This window comes from Podarcis tiliguerta (assembly GCF_965153285.1).
Source record: "Podarcis tiliguerta genome assembly, chromosome: 2".
NCBI classification, from domain to species: Eukaryota; Metazoa; Chordata; class Lepidosauria; order Squamata; family Lacertidae; genus Podarcis; species Podarcis tiliguerta.
Window position 1 is genome coordinate 47,101,635 of NC_139535.1, and position 23,005 is coordinate 47,124,639.

The window sequence follows — 23,005 nt, forward strand, 5'->3', positions numbered from 1 at the left end:
TTTCCATTTGAGCCACAAAGTAGGAAAAACAAACATAGAAAGAGCTTATTATGAAACATGTTTAAGTATATCAAAATATATTTTTCAAGCCAACTTTTTTTGAACGTCCACCTTTTTCTACATTTCAGATTTGAGATCTTGGATGTACTCTGAAGCAAATTCTTGTGATTGTTGTAGTACTTTCTCCAGCCACTGTGATTGTGGGAATTGCTGCTAATCAAAACTGAAGTGTGCTTGTGTGTACATACCTGGGAATGGCTGAGAATGTTGATGTGGGATGTGTCAGCTGCCTTGAGTATTGCTTGCATTTGAAGTAGTTTAAGGAACTGAATATTTGAATTGTTGGATGTCAACATGCTGCTCTTTATAAGTAAAAGAAAATACAGTCATGTGGCTGTTTCTAATAGAAACTTAGTGACTCCTATGTGTATGTTTATAAGTTTATGGGTGCACATTCTTGGAGCCTATAATTTGTTGACATCATCCTGTCTGGCAGAAATGAAGTGTAGCTTGCAGTCACCTAGGACCTCCAGCACCTCTGCCAACAAATTGCTAAAATGGGCTGCTCAAGATGAGGATCCATGATTAGAATGGTGAAAATTCCACATAGCAAAGTGTTGGTTACCACAAACTTGTGCTGAAATAACTATCACTTACATTCTCTAGTAGCATACGTTTGAAAGGAGAATAAATAGAAATATAGTTAATTAGGGAAGCCAAGGGGGAAGGTTAAGATGAAAATCCCTCCCCATTAATTTCTATGCATGATCATATGTAGCCAAAGACCTTTGCAAAAAGTAAGATACAAGCGCTCTATTGGACCCTATGGAAGTTATTGGAAAGATGTTTCACATCCCCTGCCCCCTGCAACTCCTGAAAAGTGTCTGAATTATGTGGGATGGGGCACAGGGGCTGCTGGTGAGAAGAGGGGACAGAGAACTTCCTTTCCTTGAACTTTCTCAAATTAACTTATCTTCTGGGCCAAGCTAATACATCTGTGATTGAAAAACAAACAAACTTAAAAGACATATTTTAAAAAATATGTCACCACCCTTCATTATCACCCTTCTGGATAGAACAAACAATCTTATCAACTGAAGTCTGCACAGTGATTCCTGCTAAAGACTTTTTCATAACTTTCATGGCAGCAATGACAGAGGGCTGCATTCTAGGTCACATGTTTATCTATGTCAATTAGCAAATATTAAAAATCATATAAATTACATTCTTAAGAATATAAGGGGCATTGTAAAACATAATGGATAATGACAGCACTTGTTTGTGATTTAATTATGAATGAGAAAGTAAAGTATGGACTTCTGGCAGCTGCTCCCATATGAGATGACAGTAGAACCCAATCAGCCCCTTCATACCGTAGAGAGCTGTAGATGATGAAGCAGGCCAGGCAAGGACCAGATTACAAATGGTATGCGCCTCATTCTGAAGCAGATTGCACACTGGCTAGAGGACACAATCATGCCTAAGACTTACTTTGCTAGCTGTATTATGTCTATAGTAATTGTTCAGCTCACTGGAAGGACAGATCGTGAAGCTGAGGCTCCAATACTTTGGCCACCTCATGAGAAGAGAAAACTCCCTGGAAAAGACTCTGATGTTGGGAAAGATGGAGGGCACAAGGAGAAGGGGACGACAGAGGACGAGATGGTTGGACAGTGTTCTCGAAGCTACAAACATGAGTCTGTACAAACTGCGGGAGACAGTGGAAGACAGAAGTGCCTGGCGTGCTCTGGTCCATGGGGTCACGAAGAGTCGGGCACGACTAAACAACAACAACAACAACAATTGTTCAGCAGAGTTTTGTGGTCTGAAGGTTGATTACTCCTCCTTTGTTGGATGTACAGTGGTACCTCGGGTTACAGATGCTTTGGGTTACGCGTTTTCAGGTTGCGTACCGTGGGAAACCCGGAAGGGGCTACTTTCGGGTTTTGCCGCTTGCGCATGTGGCGAAGTGCCAAATTGTGTCACGTGCGTGCGCAGACACAGCGCTGCAGGTTATGAATGCTGCAGGTTGCAGACGTGCCTCCATCTCGGATGACGTCCACAACCCGAGGTTCCACTGTACAAAGTGCCCTTGGAGACCCTCTATGACCATTTTGCTTTGAACTTTGAAGAGAAACTTGCTGTTCTCAGAAAGGACCTGAGTTTCTGTAGTCTCTGTTGTGGTGTCCAGTGCCACATCTAATGTGATGTGGTGGGATCAATTTCAGCAGATAAGGCCTGATGACGTGGACAGTGTGCTTGCAACAATGTGTCTGACCATATTTGAGCCTTCGTCGTCTTGGCTAATAAAAGTAGCAGAGATGGTGTGACTGGTTTTGTTCAGCATGTGGTTAACACATCATTGGGTGAGACGGTGCTCTCCACTATCCTCAAAGAGGCAGTGATGTTGTCAATATTCAGGAAGTCTATTATATACCCACTGTACAAAGCAACTACTGACTAGTCATACATACCCTGTTTTAAAGCAGTGTACTGGAGAAAGTTGTGGTGGAGCAGGTGTAGGCATTCCTGCAAGATACCAGTTATCTAGACCGTTCCCAGCCAGGCCTGGTTATGGGATTCAGTCAGTCTTGGTGACATTTATCGAGGGTTGAATACAGTGCTGGGCTGGATGAGGGGCAATAAACAAGTTGAATCCTGGTAAGACGGATGTGCTGCATGTGATGTGTTTAGTGTCCAGGAGCTAGGCAGATTGCCTGATCTGCATGGGATTGCACACAGGGAGCAAATTCAAAGTCTGGGGATGCCCCTAGATCCAACTTTTTCATGAAAGGGTCAAATGGCCTTTGTGGCTAGGAGTGCTTTATATAAACCCTGTATGTTAAGAAAGCTGGAGGTGTTCTTGGATCGGGATAGCTTTGCCAGTGTGCTTCAGGAGTTGGTAATCTCAACATTTGACTACTGCAATATGCTCCATATGTGAATTCCCTTGTAGGAGCTGTTGATAGAGGCTTCCTATCAACAGAGCATAAAATCTCTGCTTGAGGATCTGCATTGGTTAACCTATATGCTAGCTAGCTTTGCTGTTAGTATACAACAGCCTGGGACCAGCTTACTTGAGGGACTACTTTGTCCCATATATTCTGTTCAATCATTGCATTAAACCAGAGAAGCACTATTAAGAATTTCACCTTGCTTCTGCAAGACAGAGGGCATTTCGTGTGTCTTAAGCCTCTGTTGTGGAATACTTTGCCTATTATTATTATTATTATTATTATTAAGTGAGTACTATTGGTACTTGGTTTCAGATCCTTTCTTAAGACTCTGTTGACAGACCTTTTCTGATATACAGTGATACCTTGGGTTACAGACGCTTCAGGTTACAGATGCTTCAGGTTACAGACTCCGCTAACCCAGAAATAGTACCTCAGGTTAAGAACTTTGCTTCAGGATGAGAACAGAAATCATGTGGCGGCGCAGCGGCAGGCCCTATTAGCTAAAGTGGTACTTCAGGATAAGAACAGTTTCAGGTTAAGAATGGACCTCCAGAATGAATTAAGTTCTTAGCCCAAGGTACCACTGTATATATAGCTCAATCATAGGTTTTTGTGTATCAGTATCCATATGTTGGCTAGGTATTTTTTTCAGTTTTATAATAATATCCCAAGGTTCTGGTCAACCTCCAATGCAAAAATGCTGGAATACCTTCATATATGCAATCCTATGCATCTTTACTCAGAAGTAAAGCACACTATATTTGTTTGTTCAAACAAACAAACAAACAAATTGTCCAGAAGCACCTTTGGAGACCAACTAAGTTTGTTCTGGGTATAAGCTTTCGTGTACATGCACACTGCTTTAGTGGGACTTACTCCCTAGTAAGTGTGTTATGGATTGCAGCCTGCTTTCCACCCTAGTCTTCAATATTCAGTGTGTTTGAATGTAGCTCTATGAATTCTTATTAAAGGTTAAAATCTATGAAATAATCTACATGTTCAGAGTATATGGTACATATGTAGACAAATAAACTTAAGTTTAAATCCTTTTTCAAAGTAGCCTCATCCATATGATTTCAAATAATATTTTTCTGCATATCCACTGGCAAACAATAGAGCTTAGATCATGAAAAGCCTTGCTAAGTCCTAAGGTGGGCTTACAATGCATTCTGTTATTAATGGGCAATACAGTATTGAGTTCAATCAAACATTTATTCGGTAAACTGATAAAATGCAGTCATCATAATTTCAACCAATGAAATAGTAATTGTTCATGAGCTTTACTTTCAGTACTTCAGACTCTAACCTGAGTAGGGCAGACAGCATATATTTAGGTAAGAACAGCAATACTCAAAGAGTAATTTTGGGATGGTTCTAAATCTTCCATCATTAAAATACCCCAAACCTCAGCCTCATAAAGCATCTGGACCATTGCTTTATGTTTCTAAATGGATAAATCAGGATTCTCCAAATACCTGCTTTCTTTTGATAGGTGTGCATTCCCATTTCTTTATGGTGTTTATATCAAACGTCACAAAAATGTAAGCTGGGGACTAAATTATTTTTAAAAACAAATAAGCAGTGAAGTTCAAATTTGAGATAGTTATTTTCCACATCGGAGAGGGAGAGCAGCAGTCTTGTGAACCTTGTTTCCTTTGGGAAGAAATACTATAAATTATAGTCAAAGGCAGCTGTCCTTTCCTGTTAATTAAAATGCAACTCTGCAAAATGTTCAATAGCTGCATATATGTTTGTCTAATATAAATGCCCTTTGTAGCAGAAAAGTCTGGAGATTGGAATGCAAAACAGGGTTTGTTGCTGTTGGAGTGAGTAGCATTATTGGTGATGCATGAAAGAGTCCAGGGTCTGAATGACAGTGTGGTCAGTCTCTCAGTGAATACCATAGAGCCAATGAAGAATAGTTCACTAAGATTACACAAGCAACTTTAAATTTAGGTACATATTTATGTAGCATGGTAAAAATAGACCCTGGAATAGCATACACTGGAAGTCTTGACTTGTGAAGTATGAAAAATAATCAGTTGTCACTGGGGGTTAGCATGGGGTGCTAAGAGACTTAGTTGAGTTTTTAAAATTGTTTCTCTGTAACTTGTGTTCGTCTGGCAACTTCTTCAAGAAACTTGGTCTATGCTTTAATCCTTTTGACCACTTTTGAAGTATCCTATAGCATGTGGATGTACAATGACCATCGCTTAATAGAGAAATAAAATGTTACCAGAAGTATTGTTTAGGTTCTCCAGTATCCCAGTACAGTAATTGGTGCTAAGTATTAGAAGCCTTGTTTGGGTTCGCCTATGAATACGGCTGCCAACTTCAGAAGTGGCCTCTTTAGCAGCTAGCTCAGGCATAGGCAAACTCTGCCTGCCAGATGTTTTGGGACTACAACTCCCATCATCCCTGACCACTGGACCTGTTAGCTAGGGATGATGGGAGTTGTGGTCCCAAAACATCTGGAGGGCGTGAGTTTGCCCATGCCTGAGCTAGCTGATCCTTTAGCAGCAGCTTGATCTACAGCAGTTAGCAGCTGATAATGTTGAGCTTCAGCTGCTGATTTCTGTCTAATAAACCTCTGTTAAAGGGACAGGGACAGGCCAGGCTAGATTTTGAGCCGCCTGCATTTAAATATAGGGATATCTTGTGAAATAGCACCTATGTGAAAAATAAAAGCAGCGGAAAACAGAGGAACTTCTGAATCATGTAAGGTGCAAACTTTTGCAATCCCATGTCAACATGAAGTACTATGTGGAATTAATCATCTGAAAAATCCTTAGATTCCAGAAAGGAGTTTGCAAGACTGAATGCCATTCTGTCTGTGCATGCAGAAAAGTAGCATGTTAGGGAGCAGAGTAAGCAAGAACTCTTTTTCATTGCATCTGCTATTCTATAATAAAGGGATTAAAAATACACACACACCACAAGGTTATTCAAGTTTACTACCTCAGTGAAAAGTATATGTGTTTAGGCGGGTGACAATTTGCTTCTTAGGGGGTAAACCAGGAATGTTGGGAACAGCCATACTTGTTTTCATCTATACCTCCCTCATTCACAACTAAAAAGGGGGAATTGGTGTGGTCTACCTTTTGCATCAACAAGTGCTTGCAGGTGTATGGAGATGGACCTTCCTGCGTTCTGTCAGCTGAATCACTTTCTGTCCTGCCCAGTCTATCTACTTTAGAACTGGGATGTGGAGGAGAGGTAGGATGCGACTGCATCAAGTGATGTCATAGGGGAGAAAGTTTTGAAGGCTCTGCTTTCCTCACCAGCATGCACGTTTAGTTGTAAAAGTCTCCCAAGTTCCATTAAAAAAAAACAACAACATAGGAGGCAGGCATATGTATGAATGAATGTGGCTGTCCACATCATGCCTGGTTTATCTGGGGTCTAGTACCCATCTCTCGCATATTTAACTAAACTTTTAAAAAGCCTGACTCAGTTATGACAATATCTAAATCATTTTCAGCCATCTTCTTAGGCCATGAGAGTGCTGGCTGGATTGACGGTAAGGCGGGGTGGGAAAATACCTACAGATAACTGGAAGTTGTTTAGTGTGTGAAGGGGGAAAAAATCCCGGTTCAGTGTATTGTTAACTCCTAGCAGGATAAATATACTTGTATGATCTCATTTCATGGTCATAAGATAGGCTTGCCAGATTTTTGGGGAGTGGGGGGAGGGGATCCTTAAATGTACTAGCTGGAAATCGTTATACCTAGGCTACAAGAGTTTTTGTTTTGTGGATGTTGTACTGTTATGGCACACAGACAATATGTCACATTGTTATCTCTGATTATATTGTTTATATTTCATCGTGTTGCCTAACATTCCAGATCTTCGGGGCCGGGGGAGGGGGAAGGGAAGCTAATGAATGGAGCTATAAACTGAGCTATTTGAGAGATGCAGATACGCTGTGCCCCAGCCCAGCTGCTTGCTGAAACAAAGACTAGCATTGGTGCAATGAATATGCATTGGCTGTGTGTGTGATTCTGTTGCAGGCCAGACACAGGCCTATACAGTAATGAATCAGGAAGGCTGGCGCAGGCCCTGGGGATTTTTTTTTTTAAAACACATTTGTTTTATCAGTATGTTACCTTGCCAATGGGATGATGTCAGTCTGGTTACCATAGAATGTGGTCAGACAGAGGAAGACATATGCAGTGTGTGGCAGTATTTTGTTTTGATAGACTGAGCTGCGGTTTTTCTTTCCCATTTGGAAACTTTAATACTGCAGAGAAGAAAAGATTTGAAAATGTATTTGTGAGTGTGTGAGAGAATGAACTTTGGGAGCTTGCGTGCCATTTTACAAACAAACAAACGTACATATTGAAGGGCTCTTTCTTTTTCTTAATCCAGTATGTAAAGGGTACCAACACCTAGACTGATGTGCAAATAACACATGCAGTCATACCTCGGGTTGAAGTAGCTTCGGTATAAGTATTTTCGGGTTGCGTGCTGCGGCGACCCAGAAGTAACGGAGTGCGTTACTTCCAGGTTTTGCCGCATGCGCAGACGCTCAAAATGACATCACGCGCAGAAGTGGCAAATTGCGACCCGCACGGGTTGCGTTCGCTTCTGGATGCGAACGGGGCTCCGAAACGGATCCCATTCACATCCAGAGGTACCACTGTACCTGATATCCACATACATTCAGAGCATATTTTGTCAAAACATGCATGCTAGCTACATGTCCATTACTTTAAGCCATAGCTTAAATAACCATTAAGTGTTGTTGTTGGGGTTTTTTTGGGGGGGGATAGTGTTACATCCAAACCCAGTGCATTAACTATGGTTTGTTCACAAAAATAAATCATGGTTTGTTCTTTGCTTACTATTAACCATGACTGAGTTTTATATTGGAATGTGGGCACTTATCCTATGGCTTAGGTGTGGCATGTTTCATTGCGTTGCCCAAATTGCCCAGCGAAGCATCAGGCACACTAGGTAAGAGCAGCTTTAAAACTAAGCTGTTCTCAGATCCTGCTAATTCACCTGTCTGCCTGCTAATAAGACCGCCCCCCCAACTCACCTTGTCCCCCACATCATAGCTGTAGCCAAGCTGGAGTTGAAAACTTACTGTTGTGGTATCTGATTTTATATTTCCTAATGTTGAAGTGCATGGACAATCCCTGTTACTGCTATACAGTGAGGTTTGATTGACATACTCTCTAAAATAGTAAAGTATGTTTGTACTTTTATGTATAAATTTTGTAATTTATTTTGAACTTGGCTGTTCTAAGAGAAATGAACAACAAACTTAACTGTTTTGGATATATTATACACTGCAACTGTATTGTTTTATTCAGCAGTTCAATATAAATATCCAAAGCAGTTCTTGAGAGGCTTAGCATGCAAGCTCTTAAAATTCAGAATCAGGTGTTTTGGGTATATATGGTGGTAGTTGGTAAAAATAATAATTACCGTATTTTTCACCCCATAAGACGCACTTTTCCCCCTCCAAAAATGAAGGGGAAATGTGTGTGCGTCCTATGGGGCGAATGCAGGCTTTCGCTGAAGCCTGGAGAGCGAGGGGTCAGTGTGCACCGACCCCTCTCGCTCTCCAGGCGCAGATCTCCGCAAGCCGTGGGAGCCCGCGCCGGGCTCTCACGGCTTGCGGAGAGTAGCCTGCATGCCGAAGCCTGGGCGCGCTGAGCTCAGTGAGCCCAGACTTCGCGCAGCTCTCCGCAAGCCGCAGGAGCCTGGTGCTGGGCTCCCGCGACTTGCGGAGAGTTGCCTGTTCTGGGAGCTGGGGTCGGGGAAAGCTTGGGCTTCCCCCGCCCAACCCCGCGCCTGGGGGGGGGGAATAATTCCCCCCACTTTATTTCCCCCCCCCAAAAAACTAGGTGCGCCTTATGGGACAGTGCGTCCTATAGGGCGAAAAATACGGTATGCAGTTAATTATTTTATTCTCTGCGTAATTGGTAGTGGTTAACAAACATTTAATCTACTGATACTTGGTGTAAAGGAATTGTGTTTTCTATGACACTAAACCCTATTTCATTTCTGTTTTTGAAAACTGAAACAGTAGGTTCGATAATGGGCATTCCTACTGGATTTTGTTTTCTTCAAATACTGGAAGACCTTGAGCACAGAAAAGGCATGAAATAAATTTAGGATGCATCAAACAGTGAGAAGTGTTTGGAGATTTCAGCTTTTGAAGTTGGTGCCAGCTTGTCTATCTAAGATTATAAAATGCAAGAAATCTTCTCTTTTGCAGTTTTTCAAGTTCCTGACTTGATGGCCAAAGTGAAATGATTCCTGTCAGGACGTCAACATACTGCATGTGATAAATTTTATGTTGCATGTCCCACAAATGAAGATACCATTTTATTAAACTCTGACTTCCATGTTGGTTTTTTAGTTGAGTTACTGGTGGAGTTGTTCAGTATGACTGTTTGGCCTATGTGCTTTTATACAAGTTTGATCTAACAAAAATTATACATCGGCTCTGGATCCATTCCAGTCCGGCTTCTGCGCTGGTCATGGGACCGAGACGGCTCTGGTTGCCCTAACAGATGATCTTCGTAGACAGCTGGATCGAGGTGGGTCAGGGCTGCTGATTCTTCTAGATCTGTCAGCAGCTTTCGACATGGTCAATCACGAACCTCTGGACCACTGCCTTGCCGATGTGGGAATCCAGGGCACAGTCCTTCAATGGCTGCGCTCGTTTCTCTCTGGTCGGGGACAGAGGGTGGCGCTTGGGGGGGAATTGTCATTGCGCCACTCCTTGGTGTGTGGAGTACCTCCTTGGTGTGTGGAGTACCTCCTTGGTGTGTGGAGTACCTCCCCAATGCTTTTCAACATCTTTATGCGCCCCCTCGCCCAGCTTGTCCGGAGTTTTGGGCTGGGTTGCCATCAGTATGCTGATGACACCCAACTCTATCTGTTGATGGATGGCCATCCTGACTCGGCCCCAGACACACTGACCAGATGTTTGGAAGCTGTGGCTGGATGGTTACGTGGGAGCCGGTTGAAGCTAAATCCTTCAAAGACAGAGGTCCTCTGGCTGGGACGGGACGATATGGGATTGGGGGGGCAACTCCCATCTCTTGTGGGGGTGCAATTAGTGCCAGCACCGTCCGTTAAGAGTTTGGGTGTAATCTTCGACACCTCCTTTTCCATGGAGGCGCAGATTGCAGCTACAACAAAGGCGGCATTTTCCCATCTTTTCCATTTTCCATTTTTCCAAGCTAAGCAGTTGGCTCCTTACCTCTCTCGCCCTGACCTAGCCACTGTGATCCACGCGACTGTCACCTCCAGACTGGATTATTGTAACTCGCTGTACGTGGGGCTGCCCTTGAGACTGACCCAGAAACTCCAGCGGGTGCAGAATGCTGCAGCGAGACTCCTTACGGGGTCTTCGCTGCGAGATCACATTCACCCGGTGCTATACCAGCTGCACTGGCTCCCGGTGGAGTACAGGATCAGGTTTAAAGTGCTGGTTTTAACCTTTAAAGCCCTATACGGCCTAGGACCCTCATACCTACGGGACCGCCTCTCCTGGTATGCCCCACAGAGAAACTTACGGTCTTCAAATAAAAACATCTTGAAGGTCCCAGGCCACAGAGAAGTTAGGCTGGCCTCAACTAGAGCCAGGGCTTTTTCGGCCGTGGCTCCGATCTGGTGGAACACTCTGTCACAAGAGACCAGGGCCCTGTGGGACTTGACATCTTTCCGCAGGGCCTGCAAGACAGAGCTGTTCCACCAGGCCTTTGGCCAGGGCACAGCCTGACTCCCTCCCTCAGCAATCTTCGCGGAGCTCTGGCCCAATGGTTGCCAGTGGCTTGAATTAATTAATTTTATAATGAATGATTTTAGAGTGTTGTTTGTGCTCTACTTTTGTACTGTTTTATTGTTGTTAGCCGCCCTGTTTGGCTGGGGAGGGCGGGATATAAATAAAATTTATTATTATTATTGTTGTTATTATTATTATTATTATTATTATTATTATTATTTTCCATTTAAAAAAATATTTTCATTGGAGGCTAACATAGCTTCAAATGGAAAACTTTAAAGACTGAAAAGAAAAAATATACAGCTGCAGATTCCACATATTAGAAGATTTAAGGCTTTTAAATTTAGGAAAAGATGAAGTGGGATAGAAGCAGCAAAGTGATGATTTGTGTATTAACACAGTAGAATGTCTGCATGGTTAACTCCAGTGCCTGGCCTGCTGTGGAGCATACACTTCTTGCTTTTAACATTCAGGTGGAAAGTTACAGTTTAATTTTGTTGCCAGAGTCTTGAATAGAAGCCATGACTTGCGGTGTGTTTATAAGCCGCAGTATATTTGCTAGTTTACATCTTGCCTACTAAATTGGCAAAATGTTTATTTTCCCTGGTGAACATAGTGGAGATTACTCCCGAGTGGTTCCTTTCACACCAAAATAGTATTTGTTGAATATATAAAACAGGGCTCTTTTTATATGTCACCTGTGCCTTGCATGGGGTATGAAAATGTGTAGTAGTAGCAAACACATTTCCCTTTTCAGATGTGATGTGTTACTGATGTTGTTTTCTTGTAATTATGCACTTGAGAAAAATGGAACGAGAGAAAAATATTTACAAGTTCCAGAAACCTTGAATAAAAATATCAGTGTATCCTAAAAGATGGCCAACTTTGTGAAATGTGATAATATAGTTTCTGTGTGCTATGCGAAAGCCTATATGACATGCAAAGAAGCAGCATCACTGAGCAGAGCGGGAAAGCATATCGTGTTCACAGAATCGTAGAGCTGGAAGGAAACCCGAGGGTCATCTATCCAAGCTCCTGCAATGCAGGAATAACAACTATGCAGCTCCCCCTCCCCCTCAGTTTGTTTTAAAGGTAAAGGGACTCCTGACTGTTAGGTCCAGTCATGAAGGACTCTGGGGTTGCAGCGCTCATCTCGCTTTACTGGCCGAGGGAGCCGGCATACAGGTTTCGGGTCATGTGGCCAGCATGACTAAGCCGCTTCTGGCGAACCAGAGCAGCGCACGGAAATGCCATTTACCTTCCCGCCAGAGTGGTACCTATTTATCTACTTGCACTTTGACATGCTTTTGAACTGCTGGGTTGGAAGGAGCAGGGACAGAGCAATGGGAGCTCCCCACATCACGGGGATTCGAACCGCCAACCTTCTGATCAGCAAGTCCTAGCCCAGTAGTGTTACTTTCCTCATGTATGAGCTAGAAGTTGTGCTGTAACACCATGAATCTGTAGTGTGGCCATAAGAAGACTACTTCTAGTTGCTGCATCTTCATAGTAAGCTGCCTTATACCTTTTACTGAAATATACCATATATAGCTCAGTATTGTCTACACTGACTGGCAATGTCTGTCTGTTTTAGCTGGAGATGCTAGGAATTGAGCTTAGGACCTCCTCTTCAAAACAGTTAGGAATTAAATTGTTTAAAGTTGATTGCTTAAGTTGTAATCTCAAGTGCATGAAACTCAGTGTTGGATTGTTCCGTCTTACAGAAAAGGTATGTCTGCCAATAAAAACGCTATAAATATTATGCGTCAGTTTAGACCTTAAGTGCACCTGAGATGAGTCAACTGTATTTCCCGACCTCTCTTCCTCTGATGTTTTATTCCAATGTTTATGTTTCAGAAACTAAATTTTAACAAGTATTTTGTTTGTAGAAGTCATGTTTTATTTTAAGAAAACGAATATTTAGCTTCTGACCACAGTTTAAAATCTTAAACAAGCCTGACAAGGCAAGCATCCTATTGATTTATCAGACACTTTGCTTTAAGGAGCTACCGACTTTAAAGGATACCATACCTAATGTTTTTTGTTTCTTTTTATGACATTTTTTTAAACCCATGGTTTCCTCTGTTTTCCCCCCTGTAGGTGAAGCTGCTCTAAGAGGAGAACCCAGAATGCAGTCCCTCCCAGTATCAGCGGCTGTAACCAACCATAGGACAGGGCCACCCCCGATCAGTCCTTGCAAGAGGAGGTTCAGTATGGACCAAGGAGACGATGACCTAGACTGTGAAAACGAACACGTCTCTAAAATGAGTCGAATGTTCAGTCCCCAACTGTAAGTTTACTTTACTATTTATACGGCTTCCAATGTGTTTTCACCCAGATTTTAATTTTGTTTTGGAAAATGACAATCCACATGCAGTGTTAGAAACTCAGATATATAACCTAGTTGCCAAATGGCACCTTAAACTGAGGTTACAATTGCCACAGTTGAAAGTGTAGGTACCGTTCCTCCACCCCCCATGGGATATCATCATCATCATTCATTTCATTTCCATCCTGCTTTATATTTTATATATCCTATGCTCTAAGACTCTCTACCCTGATGTGAGAATAGATGCTTTGCATTTTTAGTGTTTCCCCCCCTCCTCCTTCTAAAGGCCAGGAACTTTTAGAACAGCTGCTCAGCAGAAGGCACACAGCAACCGCTGCTCAAGCTGCAGTTGTTGCTAAACACTAGTTAACGTGCTTCCATTTTCACATGCCAGCAGAGTATTTCACTGCGCAGGTAAAATGTGGGTTACTGGAAAGGAAGAAAACGGTTTTTCCATCCATTTAGTATTCTCATTCCTAGGGAAGCAGCTGTAGCTGGCATGAAGTGTAGGCGCTGAGAGAATTCCTTTCATTCCTGACTAGAGGAAGTGATTGGAGTATTTCAGCCAGAGCCAACTTGATAACTGTGTACTGTTCCCTGCTGCCTCAGCTCAAGAAGCCCTCTGCGTTCCACACATTCCACGCAGCTTTGGATTGTTGCATTCAGTCATAAGATGTGGACTGAGGCATTTTATCCTCAAATAAATCACAGCAGTGTTATTCAGAGGCCTGCAGATTGCAGGCTTGGAATTTCTTACAAATAAGAGCTTGAGTACCAAAGCAATAAAAACTCTCAGAAACAGTTCTCCCACTCTTTCTTTCATTCTTTTTTACATGCGGTGATTACTCCCAGTTAAACTACTTAAAATCACTCCTTAAGAGTGAAATTTGTGATCACTGGGAGAAAAACACACACACACCAAGAAATGAGTTGTTGTTGTTGTTGTTGTTGTTGTTGTTGTTGTTTAGTCGTTTATCGTGTCTGACTCTTCGTGCTCCCATGGACCAGAGCACGCTAGGCACACCTGTCTTCCCCTACCTCCCGCAGTTTGGTCAGACTCATGTTTGTAGCTTCGAGAACACTGTTGCCTCCATGGACAAAGGCAACAGTAATGAGTTACTCTGTTTCAACTGCCACACAACTTTAAATAGGAAAAAACGAGGCTATGTTTGAATTATTACATAATTTAGGAGAGGAAGGGAGGGGAACTATGTGACTTCCAAATTCACAAAAATAAAGGAAATGAAATACAACTAGCAGTTGGGTAGATGGTTCCACTTCAGCATTTCAAACTCCTGTCTTATCTGCCGAGTCATGCAACACCTTTAGAATCACTTTTCTCAAAGCTATAAAGCAGAATTCTCATAGTTGTCACTCAAAACTATAATCATTTAGATTTTACAGAAATTCACTTTTTAACACTTGACAACCATCAGATCCAGAAAGGGCTTTTATTAGCGGTACTGTAAATGTGAGAAACAAAATATTGTGCAAATATAGAGTTTGGCTTTTACTTTCTTATGTAATCAGGAAAAGCTGCCAACTTGCTGGCAACATTTAATGGCGTTACAAATAAGTTGGAGAATTTGAATTATATTCGGCCCTACTAGGAAAAAACCCCCAATGTAAAATATTTTGGCCATAAAGTAAAAAATAAATTACTCCTCTATTTTAATAAACTACATGTTAAGGGTTGTTGTTTTTTCTTCATTGGTGCCCCACTTGTTGGCAATTACAAAAGTCACTGTAGGATTAAATGAATATGTAGTCATCAGAAAGCTGAACTACCCTTTTGTATGTATGTATTGGTTTGTTTACAGCAGGAAGTAGGGATTTGCATCCTGTCTGGTATAATAGGTGATAAATCATAAATACATTGGATAAAGAGTTTTTGGCTATCAGCATTTTCATTTGAATTCATTTTTTGTTAGTTCACAAAAGAGACCCCTTGTTTTTGGTTACGGTCCTCCACTTCCTGTGTGTATGTCTTCACTTTAAGCTAAATTCATATTGCATATGTGCATTGCAATAGGCCTGCATTGTGTTAAATCATGCGTACAACCACAATTATATACTTAAGTGGCATGATACACCTTCTAAGTTGTTGAATGCAGCTTTTAATGAGCTATGTTTACTCATCTTCCAGATAGTCTAGTCTACTGTAGGACTTCTGTCATTGAACATTACACGATAATAAAGCCAGTTTGCAACTCCTGAAAAAGCAAATGGAATGAAAAACATTTTGAAACTTTAAATGTGTGTGTGTATTTCATACAGAGTTCTGACAAACAGAATGTCTGATATCATTTTACTTATTTCCACAAAAAGCACTCTTCCATCAGCTTCAGATGCACATTTAACTATGTACAGAGTTGTGTCTTAGTAAGGAAAATGGAAATTACCTAACAAAGGTGCAAGCCTTGCCTTGGTGCCATGTCCCACGTCAAGGTAGGGGCCCAGAAACTGGTAATATCTCATTCAGCCCAAGCTGTAGAGCAGGCTTCTGTGGCATGGAAACCATCTATGTGTTTTAGACTGTAACCCCATCAGCCCCACCCAGGGTGCCATCTATTCCAAAAGCCTTTCTGCCTCAGAAAAAGGCAAGTTGGAAAACTTACACAGCTTCACTAATATATCAGAGCTATTCAACTAAGGAGGAATAATAACATCAGCCTAAAAATAAGATTATATCTTGACTTCTGATTTCCACTAAAAAATCATTTAGATTTCTTGGTGTAAGTTCCTGTGTATGTGGTTTCAGTGAAGATGCAAAGAGATCCTTTGGTGAGGAGTGGAGGAGCACTCATACCAACGGTCACCTTTAACCTGTGGGACCTTTCATAACCTTTAAAGATGCACCTGGTTTATTTTGGAGCAGCTTCTGTTTAATGTTGAAAGTGTCTGGATGTTGCAGTGCAAGTGTAACACTAATGCAGTGTTGTCCCTTTAAACAAAGGTCTCAGGCCTGACCTATGTTGTGTGGGTTTCTTGTTTGTCAGGCTGGAGGTATTTTCTCATTTTCACAGTTCAGCTGAAAACAAAGGCCTCCTTATCCTTGCAGGGAGCTCTTAAGAGCTGACATCAGCCTTTTCCCAGCAGGCATCATTTCTGCCTTAAGAGTCCTTGCACAGAGGCAGAAAGCTTGATAATCTCTCCTTAGGTCATTTTCTTTGCTATGTAACAAATAAAATGAGCAAACTCTGAAAGTATCAAAGAGTTAAGAAAGGAGCGGGGGAAGCCACAGCTGTGTGTGCTTTTAAAACTTATTCTTAGAGCCTGTAAATAGGCGGCTTTAACCTGTCTTTGCAGCAAGAAGAGGGTTGTATAGCAAGCCTTGATGGAATATTGTTAATTAACATTACATTTTTTTTCTTGTTGTTGCTAAGACCTTGTACTTACCCAACACAACTGTAGAATTTGCTTATGGTTTGGATTCAACCTTAAGTGGTTTCAGCATCTCTTTATTGGTAATATTGTAGGGAGAGTTTAGTGTATTAAAAATTAAGTGGTGAGCTGCAGAATTTCCCGGAATTCCATTGGTGGTTCATTAGGGAGAGGATTTATAGTGGTCCAACTTTGACTGGACTCTTGTGCTGTGCCTCTGACTGTGTGGTGCATATGATTGATGTAGCCTTTAGCTTTATGTTGTTCTGCAAAGAACTAATGCAAGCTTGGAGGTGGGTGTGCTCTACATGGGCCATGCAATGCACTGTTGGCATGATAAGCACCAAAACATTGTTTTTAATAAGGTGCCAAAATTCTGTTCTTTGTTGTTCTTCTCCTGCTCACTTCATGAGCATCTGCTATTAAAAATTGGGGTTTTTTTATGTGTGTACGACTGTTCTGTGACTTGTCATTTTGGTTTAGTGAGTATTTTTACCAATGTTACCATGTGAGTGAAATGCAAACCTTCAGAAACAGCACTTATGGTTGAATAGCTTGGGTGGTGATGGAATGAATGAATCAGTTATTCTTTTCTCATGGGCAACCTAAGAGTGTATGCTTGTTGGCACAAGGCAATTTTTATTCCTCCTTCGCCTTCTTATTGCAAATAGTGTCTTCTCTCTGCATATTGAAAGCCATATTATTCTTGTTTCTGTTGAGGTTATATCTAAGTTGCTGCTCTTAGGGTTGCAATTTTTAATTATTGATATACTGGACTGCATATATTTTGTTAAGAACTTGATCTCATGAGGATTTCAGGTAAATTATTTGTTGTTAAATAATAAGAAATTGTTATTACATGTCTGGTCTTTTGGTTCCAGACAAAATTTTTGGGAAATTGGCATGTATTATTATTATAAAGACCAAGATCACCTCCATGTGTGACATTGTTCTTATGCAGAGACTATGTTCACACAGATGCATGCACATCTCATGAATGAACTGTAGCGCAGGAGTTTTGCCCGTACACAGCTTTGGACAGCATATGTATTCTACTTCGTGAATCTCCCAATCTTTTCCATAGCCCATGGCTTCAAAATAAAGGACCAGCTGGGGAAATGCAATTGGGATGGCACAGAGACTGTGGCAGTTAAGTAAGTTTCTGTCCTCCTTACTCATACTATAAACCAATTGTATTTGCTCAAGCTGACAATTACCATCTTCGCTGGAATGGTTCCAAGAGTGAACATAATCTACCAGCTCACCACATGAAGGTGTTTTCTTGTTTCTTAAACATGTGCTAAGTCGTGCAGTACAGACGGTGGTTTGGTTGTGCTTCAGTCCTAGATGCTGACTTGTTTTGTTGCTTTAAAATGAAGGCAATAGTTTTTACCTGTTGATTCAGGCGTTGTTTCAGCATTTTGCTACTATTGCTGCCTTGTTTGTATTCGGAGGTAGGTGGTATATTTTATTTATTTGTTTGTTGTGATATTTTAAAACTTTGTTTTCTGGGCAAGCTTGTCCAAAGCAACTTATGGTATTTAAACCATCTATGAACTATTAATAGACAGGCCTGTTAAAAACAAAACAAAAGAGCATCTGGACAATGCATCAACAAAACCTGCCTCAAAGACGTAATATTTTTATAATACACATTTTTAGAGCCTCCTGCAGTGTATTAACATGACACAGATTTGATGGGAGATAATTCCACAACCATGGTGGGACTGCCCACCTCACTGACCTAGGAGAGAAAATGGACACTGAAGTAGAGTCTCTGATGCTGATCTCAGTGTGTGGGCAGCAAAGAGCTTGAGCCCAAACCAGTTAACACTTAAAACCAGGACTATAAATTGGGCGTGGAAACACCCTGGCAACCAGTGATGCTTGTATTGCAGTGATGTCATTGATGACGGCTGCCTCACCCCTCCTGACCTCCTAGGAGAAGCAATATAAATGTACTAAATGGTTGTACAGTGTTTACCACAAGGTATGTGCTGGTTAAGTGGAAAAAGCATGTGCTGTGTGAAATGTGATATTTTAAAAAAAGAATAAAGATGGCCACAGTATAATTATTGAACCTATGCTACTATAATACAGTAAAGATAAAGGTAAAGGGACCCCGGACCATGAGGTCCAGTCCTGGCCAACTCTGGGGTTGTGGCGCTCATCTCGCTTTATTGGCTGAGGGAGCTGGTTTACAGCTTCCGGGTCATGTGGCCAGCATGACTAAGCCACTTCTGGCGAACCAGAGCAGCGCACAGAAACGCCGTTTACCTTCCCACTAGAGCGGTACCTATTTATCTACTTACACTTTGACGTGCTTTCGAACTGCTAGGTTGTCAAGAGCAGGGACCGAACAATGGGAGCTCACCCCATCACGGGGATTCGAACCGCTGACCTTCTGATCGGCAAGTCCTAGGCTCTGTGGTTTAACCCACAGCTCTACCCACATCCCTATAATACAGTATAATTATATGAGAATGTAGTGCACATGTCTATCTTACTACATTTAAACTTACAAGCAAGAACCAAAGTAGGCATACAATAACTTGATAAGTACCTTCTACGTGCGAAGTTGTATATGGGTGCAAACAGTTCCCCACCAGCACCACTGTAGAGAAAATATCGCTAAAACAATGTGAATGTGTCTTTACACGGGACAGCGGTGCCTGTCGTCCTTAAGGAGGCAGTAGTGCAACCTTATGGTTTTAGATAGCTAACGTCTAGTTGTTAACATTCCCTTTTTGAGCAAGGTGGCTGAGCGTTGTGGTTGCACAACGGCACACATTCTTGGAAGGTCCTGGTTTATATAGAATGCTTCCAGTCTGATATTCGCTTTGCTTTGGGATTGAACCAACCTTGGTTGCCCTGATGGATGACCCTTGTTGAGAGCAGCATAAGAAAAGTTTAGCGGCCTTGGAAGTAATTGACCATGGTATCTTCCTGGACTTGCTCTGCAAGATAATAATTGGGGGAATTGGGGGTCGGTTTCATAGAATAGCATTAGGGTATTTGCCTGTCACCCCTGTGGCAACTACACTTGGAGCCCATGCTGTTTAACATCTACAGGAAGTCATTGGGAGCATCATAAGGAGTATGCTGATTAGACCCAGCTCTGTTTCTCTGTGATATCTGGGTACAGTGGTGGGATAGATGAGAGCCAATAAATTGAAACATGATAAAGCTGTCTGGGATATAGGTCAGTTTCCTGTTCTGGATGGGGTTGCACTCCCTTTGAAGGAAGAGTCTAGGAGTCTAGAAGTCTTCCTTGACCCGTCATTGTGACTGGGGGCTTAGTTCGCATGGTAGCTTGGATTGCTTTCTACCAGTTTTGGCTGATGCACCAGAAATGGCCATTCCTTAACAGGGACAGCTTATTACACTGCGTCATGCATTGGTCACCTTGTGTAGGATTATTGCAATATGTTGTATATGGGGTTCCTCTTAAAATAGATTAGGAAGCTGCAACTGGGGCAGCAGAATGGGGCAGCATGACTTTGTGGCTGGGGTTACCTAAACAACTTGGGACAACGATATTTGAGGGATTGCCTTATACCTGTCTGCTCACTGTCATCTACAGGGGACCCTTCTGGAGGTACATGGAGGTTCATTCCATGGTGGCTTGGACTAGGTCCTTCAGCACAGTAGCTCTTGCCTTGTGGAATATTCTACCTATTGTAGTTACGCAGGCTCTGAAATTTTATAAATTTCATTGGGTGCTGTAAACTTAGTATTTTTACAAGCTTTCGCAAAAGGCTAAAGTTACTTGTAGGCAGTATTGATTTTTTAAAGAACTTTTACTTGCTTTGGTTTTATTATTGCGTTGCATACCACAATGGTGGTATTGTGATACTAAGCAAACAAATAATTAATGCAAACAAATAAAGGGGGACAATATACAACAGATCTAACAAAACACCACTGGTTACCGTTCTGTACACATGCTGGTCCCATTCATTTCAACTGAGTCTATATGCATGCTAACTTCACAGGGTTGCTCTAGATTGTGTGCTGTAAGCTTATGGAGCACAAGTTTTAAACTTGCTCCTTTTCGTTCAATCATTTTCCCAGATGTTTCCTGCAGTTTGACAGATGTACCGTTTACTAGAAAGTTGCACTCCTGAGAGTTTGAATGTTATGGACACTGTTGCTATAGACAATGACTGTAAAGTCAGGATTTGGAATAAAACCTTATGTTTTCTTTTAGTTGAATAAGAATTTTTTTCCCTAGACAAAAAGTGATGGACTTGAGAATATTCTTTTGTTTGGTCTTATACTGCAATCTGCTACAATATCCCCACCTCCAAACTGGCATTAATTCTGCCTAAAACTGCCAAGTGTTAACACTCACTCAGGAGCAGGATTCTGGAGTGCTAAAAGGTTACACAAGTTGTTTTGGCTCTAATCTTGAATCTTTAAGCCAATTAAGATACTTCGGTTCAATATTTGACAATGATTAAACATTTTATCATTACTACCTCCTTATTACCACATTTGAAATTTTAGGGTAACTTGGGGGGGGGGGGAGGAAGGTTCACATACTGTTTGTTCACTGAGATCATAGTTGAGGCCCTCTTGATAGTGATGCAGCCATCAGAAATCCAATCTTGTGGCTACCTGCATGAGGGCCTTGCTGTTGGTGGCGCCAACCATGTGGAATAACACTTCTCCCCCCGCCCCCTGAAATAATGGCAAGTGCCAACTTTGTTCTGCTTTTAATGTATGTTTAAAACTCTCTTGTTTCCCTCAAGCATTTCTGGGCCATTAATACTGAGCTGTTGTGGAAAGCCTACAGGTGGATAATGTACTACAGTGGTTAATGAACTACATTAGACTTTGTATTGTTTTGCATTGCTGTATTTTGGTTTTTTGTACAGTGGTGCCTCGCAAGACGAAATTAATTCGTTCTGCGAGTTTTTTCGTCTTGTGAATTTTTTCGTCTTGCGAACCACCACTGTGCATTGACGGTTTCCCATAGGAATGCATTGACGGTTTTAAAAAAAGGGCGCAAGACGTTTTCGTCTTGCGAAGCAAGCCCATAGGGAAATTCGTCTTGCGAAGCAACTCAAAAAACAAAAAACTCTTTCGTCTTGCAAGTTTTTTGTCTTGCGAGGCATTCGTCTTGCGAGGTACCACTGTATATAAATCAGCATATAAGTGTTTAAAAAATAAATAAATATATTTGAAGACCAGAAGCCTGTAGATGTGCTGAAACATTAAGAGAACGGCAATTTGTGGGATATCAAAGTGGATTTCTCCCCTCCCCACAGTCTATAAAGATAGTTTCTTTAACATATCATTGACCGGTCAAATATAAGGTCCTCCCATTTAATGTACCTTCATGATTTATTTCACACTGGGCAGCGTTAGATTTCCCTCTATTCTGTTGTTTAATGTGCATATTTGAGAGTGCAATCCTAAATGAGCTGAGTGTGTGTGGAGTGGCCCTTCCAAAACTCATTACTGGTTAGGGTGAGAGTTGTGGGATGGGTGTCGGATCCTGTTTTCCTTAATTTCCCTTTTTGTAATTCTAACGAAGCATTAATTATGCCAGTTTCACACTGGCAAAAATGAAATGAATTTGAATTGAATGGAAACAAGGTTACCACGCCTGAGTGGTAGTTCTGTGCCCCTGGAACCCAGCAGGCAGCTCCACAGAAAGGCATCTCCATTTCTTCCTAATTTCCTCCAGCTAATGTATCTGCAGGTTAGGACTACACTATCTAGATATTTCCCCCTCCTTTGTGATTTAGTTTTATTATTTGACATTGCCCAGTTCAGAAATCACTAGAGGCTCTATCAACATTATTCCCCTGTTTGTGATGCATTAGAAGACTCTAGCTTAATACAAACCAGCATTCTCATTTGGTGGAAGGAGGAAAGAAGGGAAGCAGGAGTGATCAGCCCTGATCCTTGTTCTGATTTAAGTCCATCAATAAATGCAGTCAACACTGAGCACTCTTTCACTCAGGGCAGCTTGATGGACAAATCTGCATGTCTGATTTATGGATTGATTTACTGGTTAATTAGTTTGATTAGGTTAGCTCTCTTTTCATTTTGTTTTTAGTATTGTGAATAGAAATATATTGCCATGGTCCAGGTTCTTATCTCAACTTTTGAGATTTGACTGCTTCAGGGGTAGCCAAAGTGGTGCCTTTGGACTCGAGTTCCAATCCACTCTGACCCATTGGCTGTGATCGCAGGGGCTGATGGGAACTGACAACCACATTGACTACCCCTGGACTGTGTGAGAGCCCTCACTGGCTCTTAGCCATCTTGAAAATGAGTGTGGAGACTGAGTTAGGTTTTTTCTTGAAAGGAATCTCAAGGTGCACACTAACTTCCATCCTTCAATGGAGATAGTTTACTGCCTTGCCTTTTGCAGTTTTCCTTTGAAAATGTGGTGGTCAAGCTAGTATTTGAACTTGATATAATAATCCACGAAATGTGCCTTTTAACATGCATACCAAAATTCATTCCACTGCACAAATGCTCAAATAGACTAATTGCATTGCATAAGAACATAAGAAAAGCCTATTGGGTCAGGCCAATGGTCCATTTAGTCCATCATCCTGTTCTTACACT

General features: G+C 41.7%; 2 protein-coding genes across 3 annotated transcripts in view; one reads left to right on the forward strand and one right to left on the reverse strand.

Moving 5' to 3' along the window:
- VGLL4 (vestigial like family member 4) overlaps positions 1-23,005 on the forward strand; it is a 94,585-nt gene that overhangs the window by 48,302 nt on the left and 23,278 nt on the right. For both annotated transcript variants that reach the window (XM_083429240.1, XM_083429239.1), the window contains one exon: positions 12,805-12,994. In XM_083429240.1, coding sequence (XP_083285366.1) covers positions 12,805-12,994 — 190 coding nt within the window. The remainder of the gene's footprint in view (positions 1-12,804; positions 12,995-23,005) is intronic.
- The window catches only part of ATG7 (autophagy related 7), a 148,593-nt gene that overhangs the window by 844 nt on the left and 124,744 nt on the right, over positions 1-23,005 (reverse strand). The gene's annotated exons all lie outside the window — the stretch shown is intronic.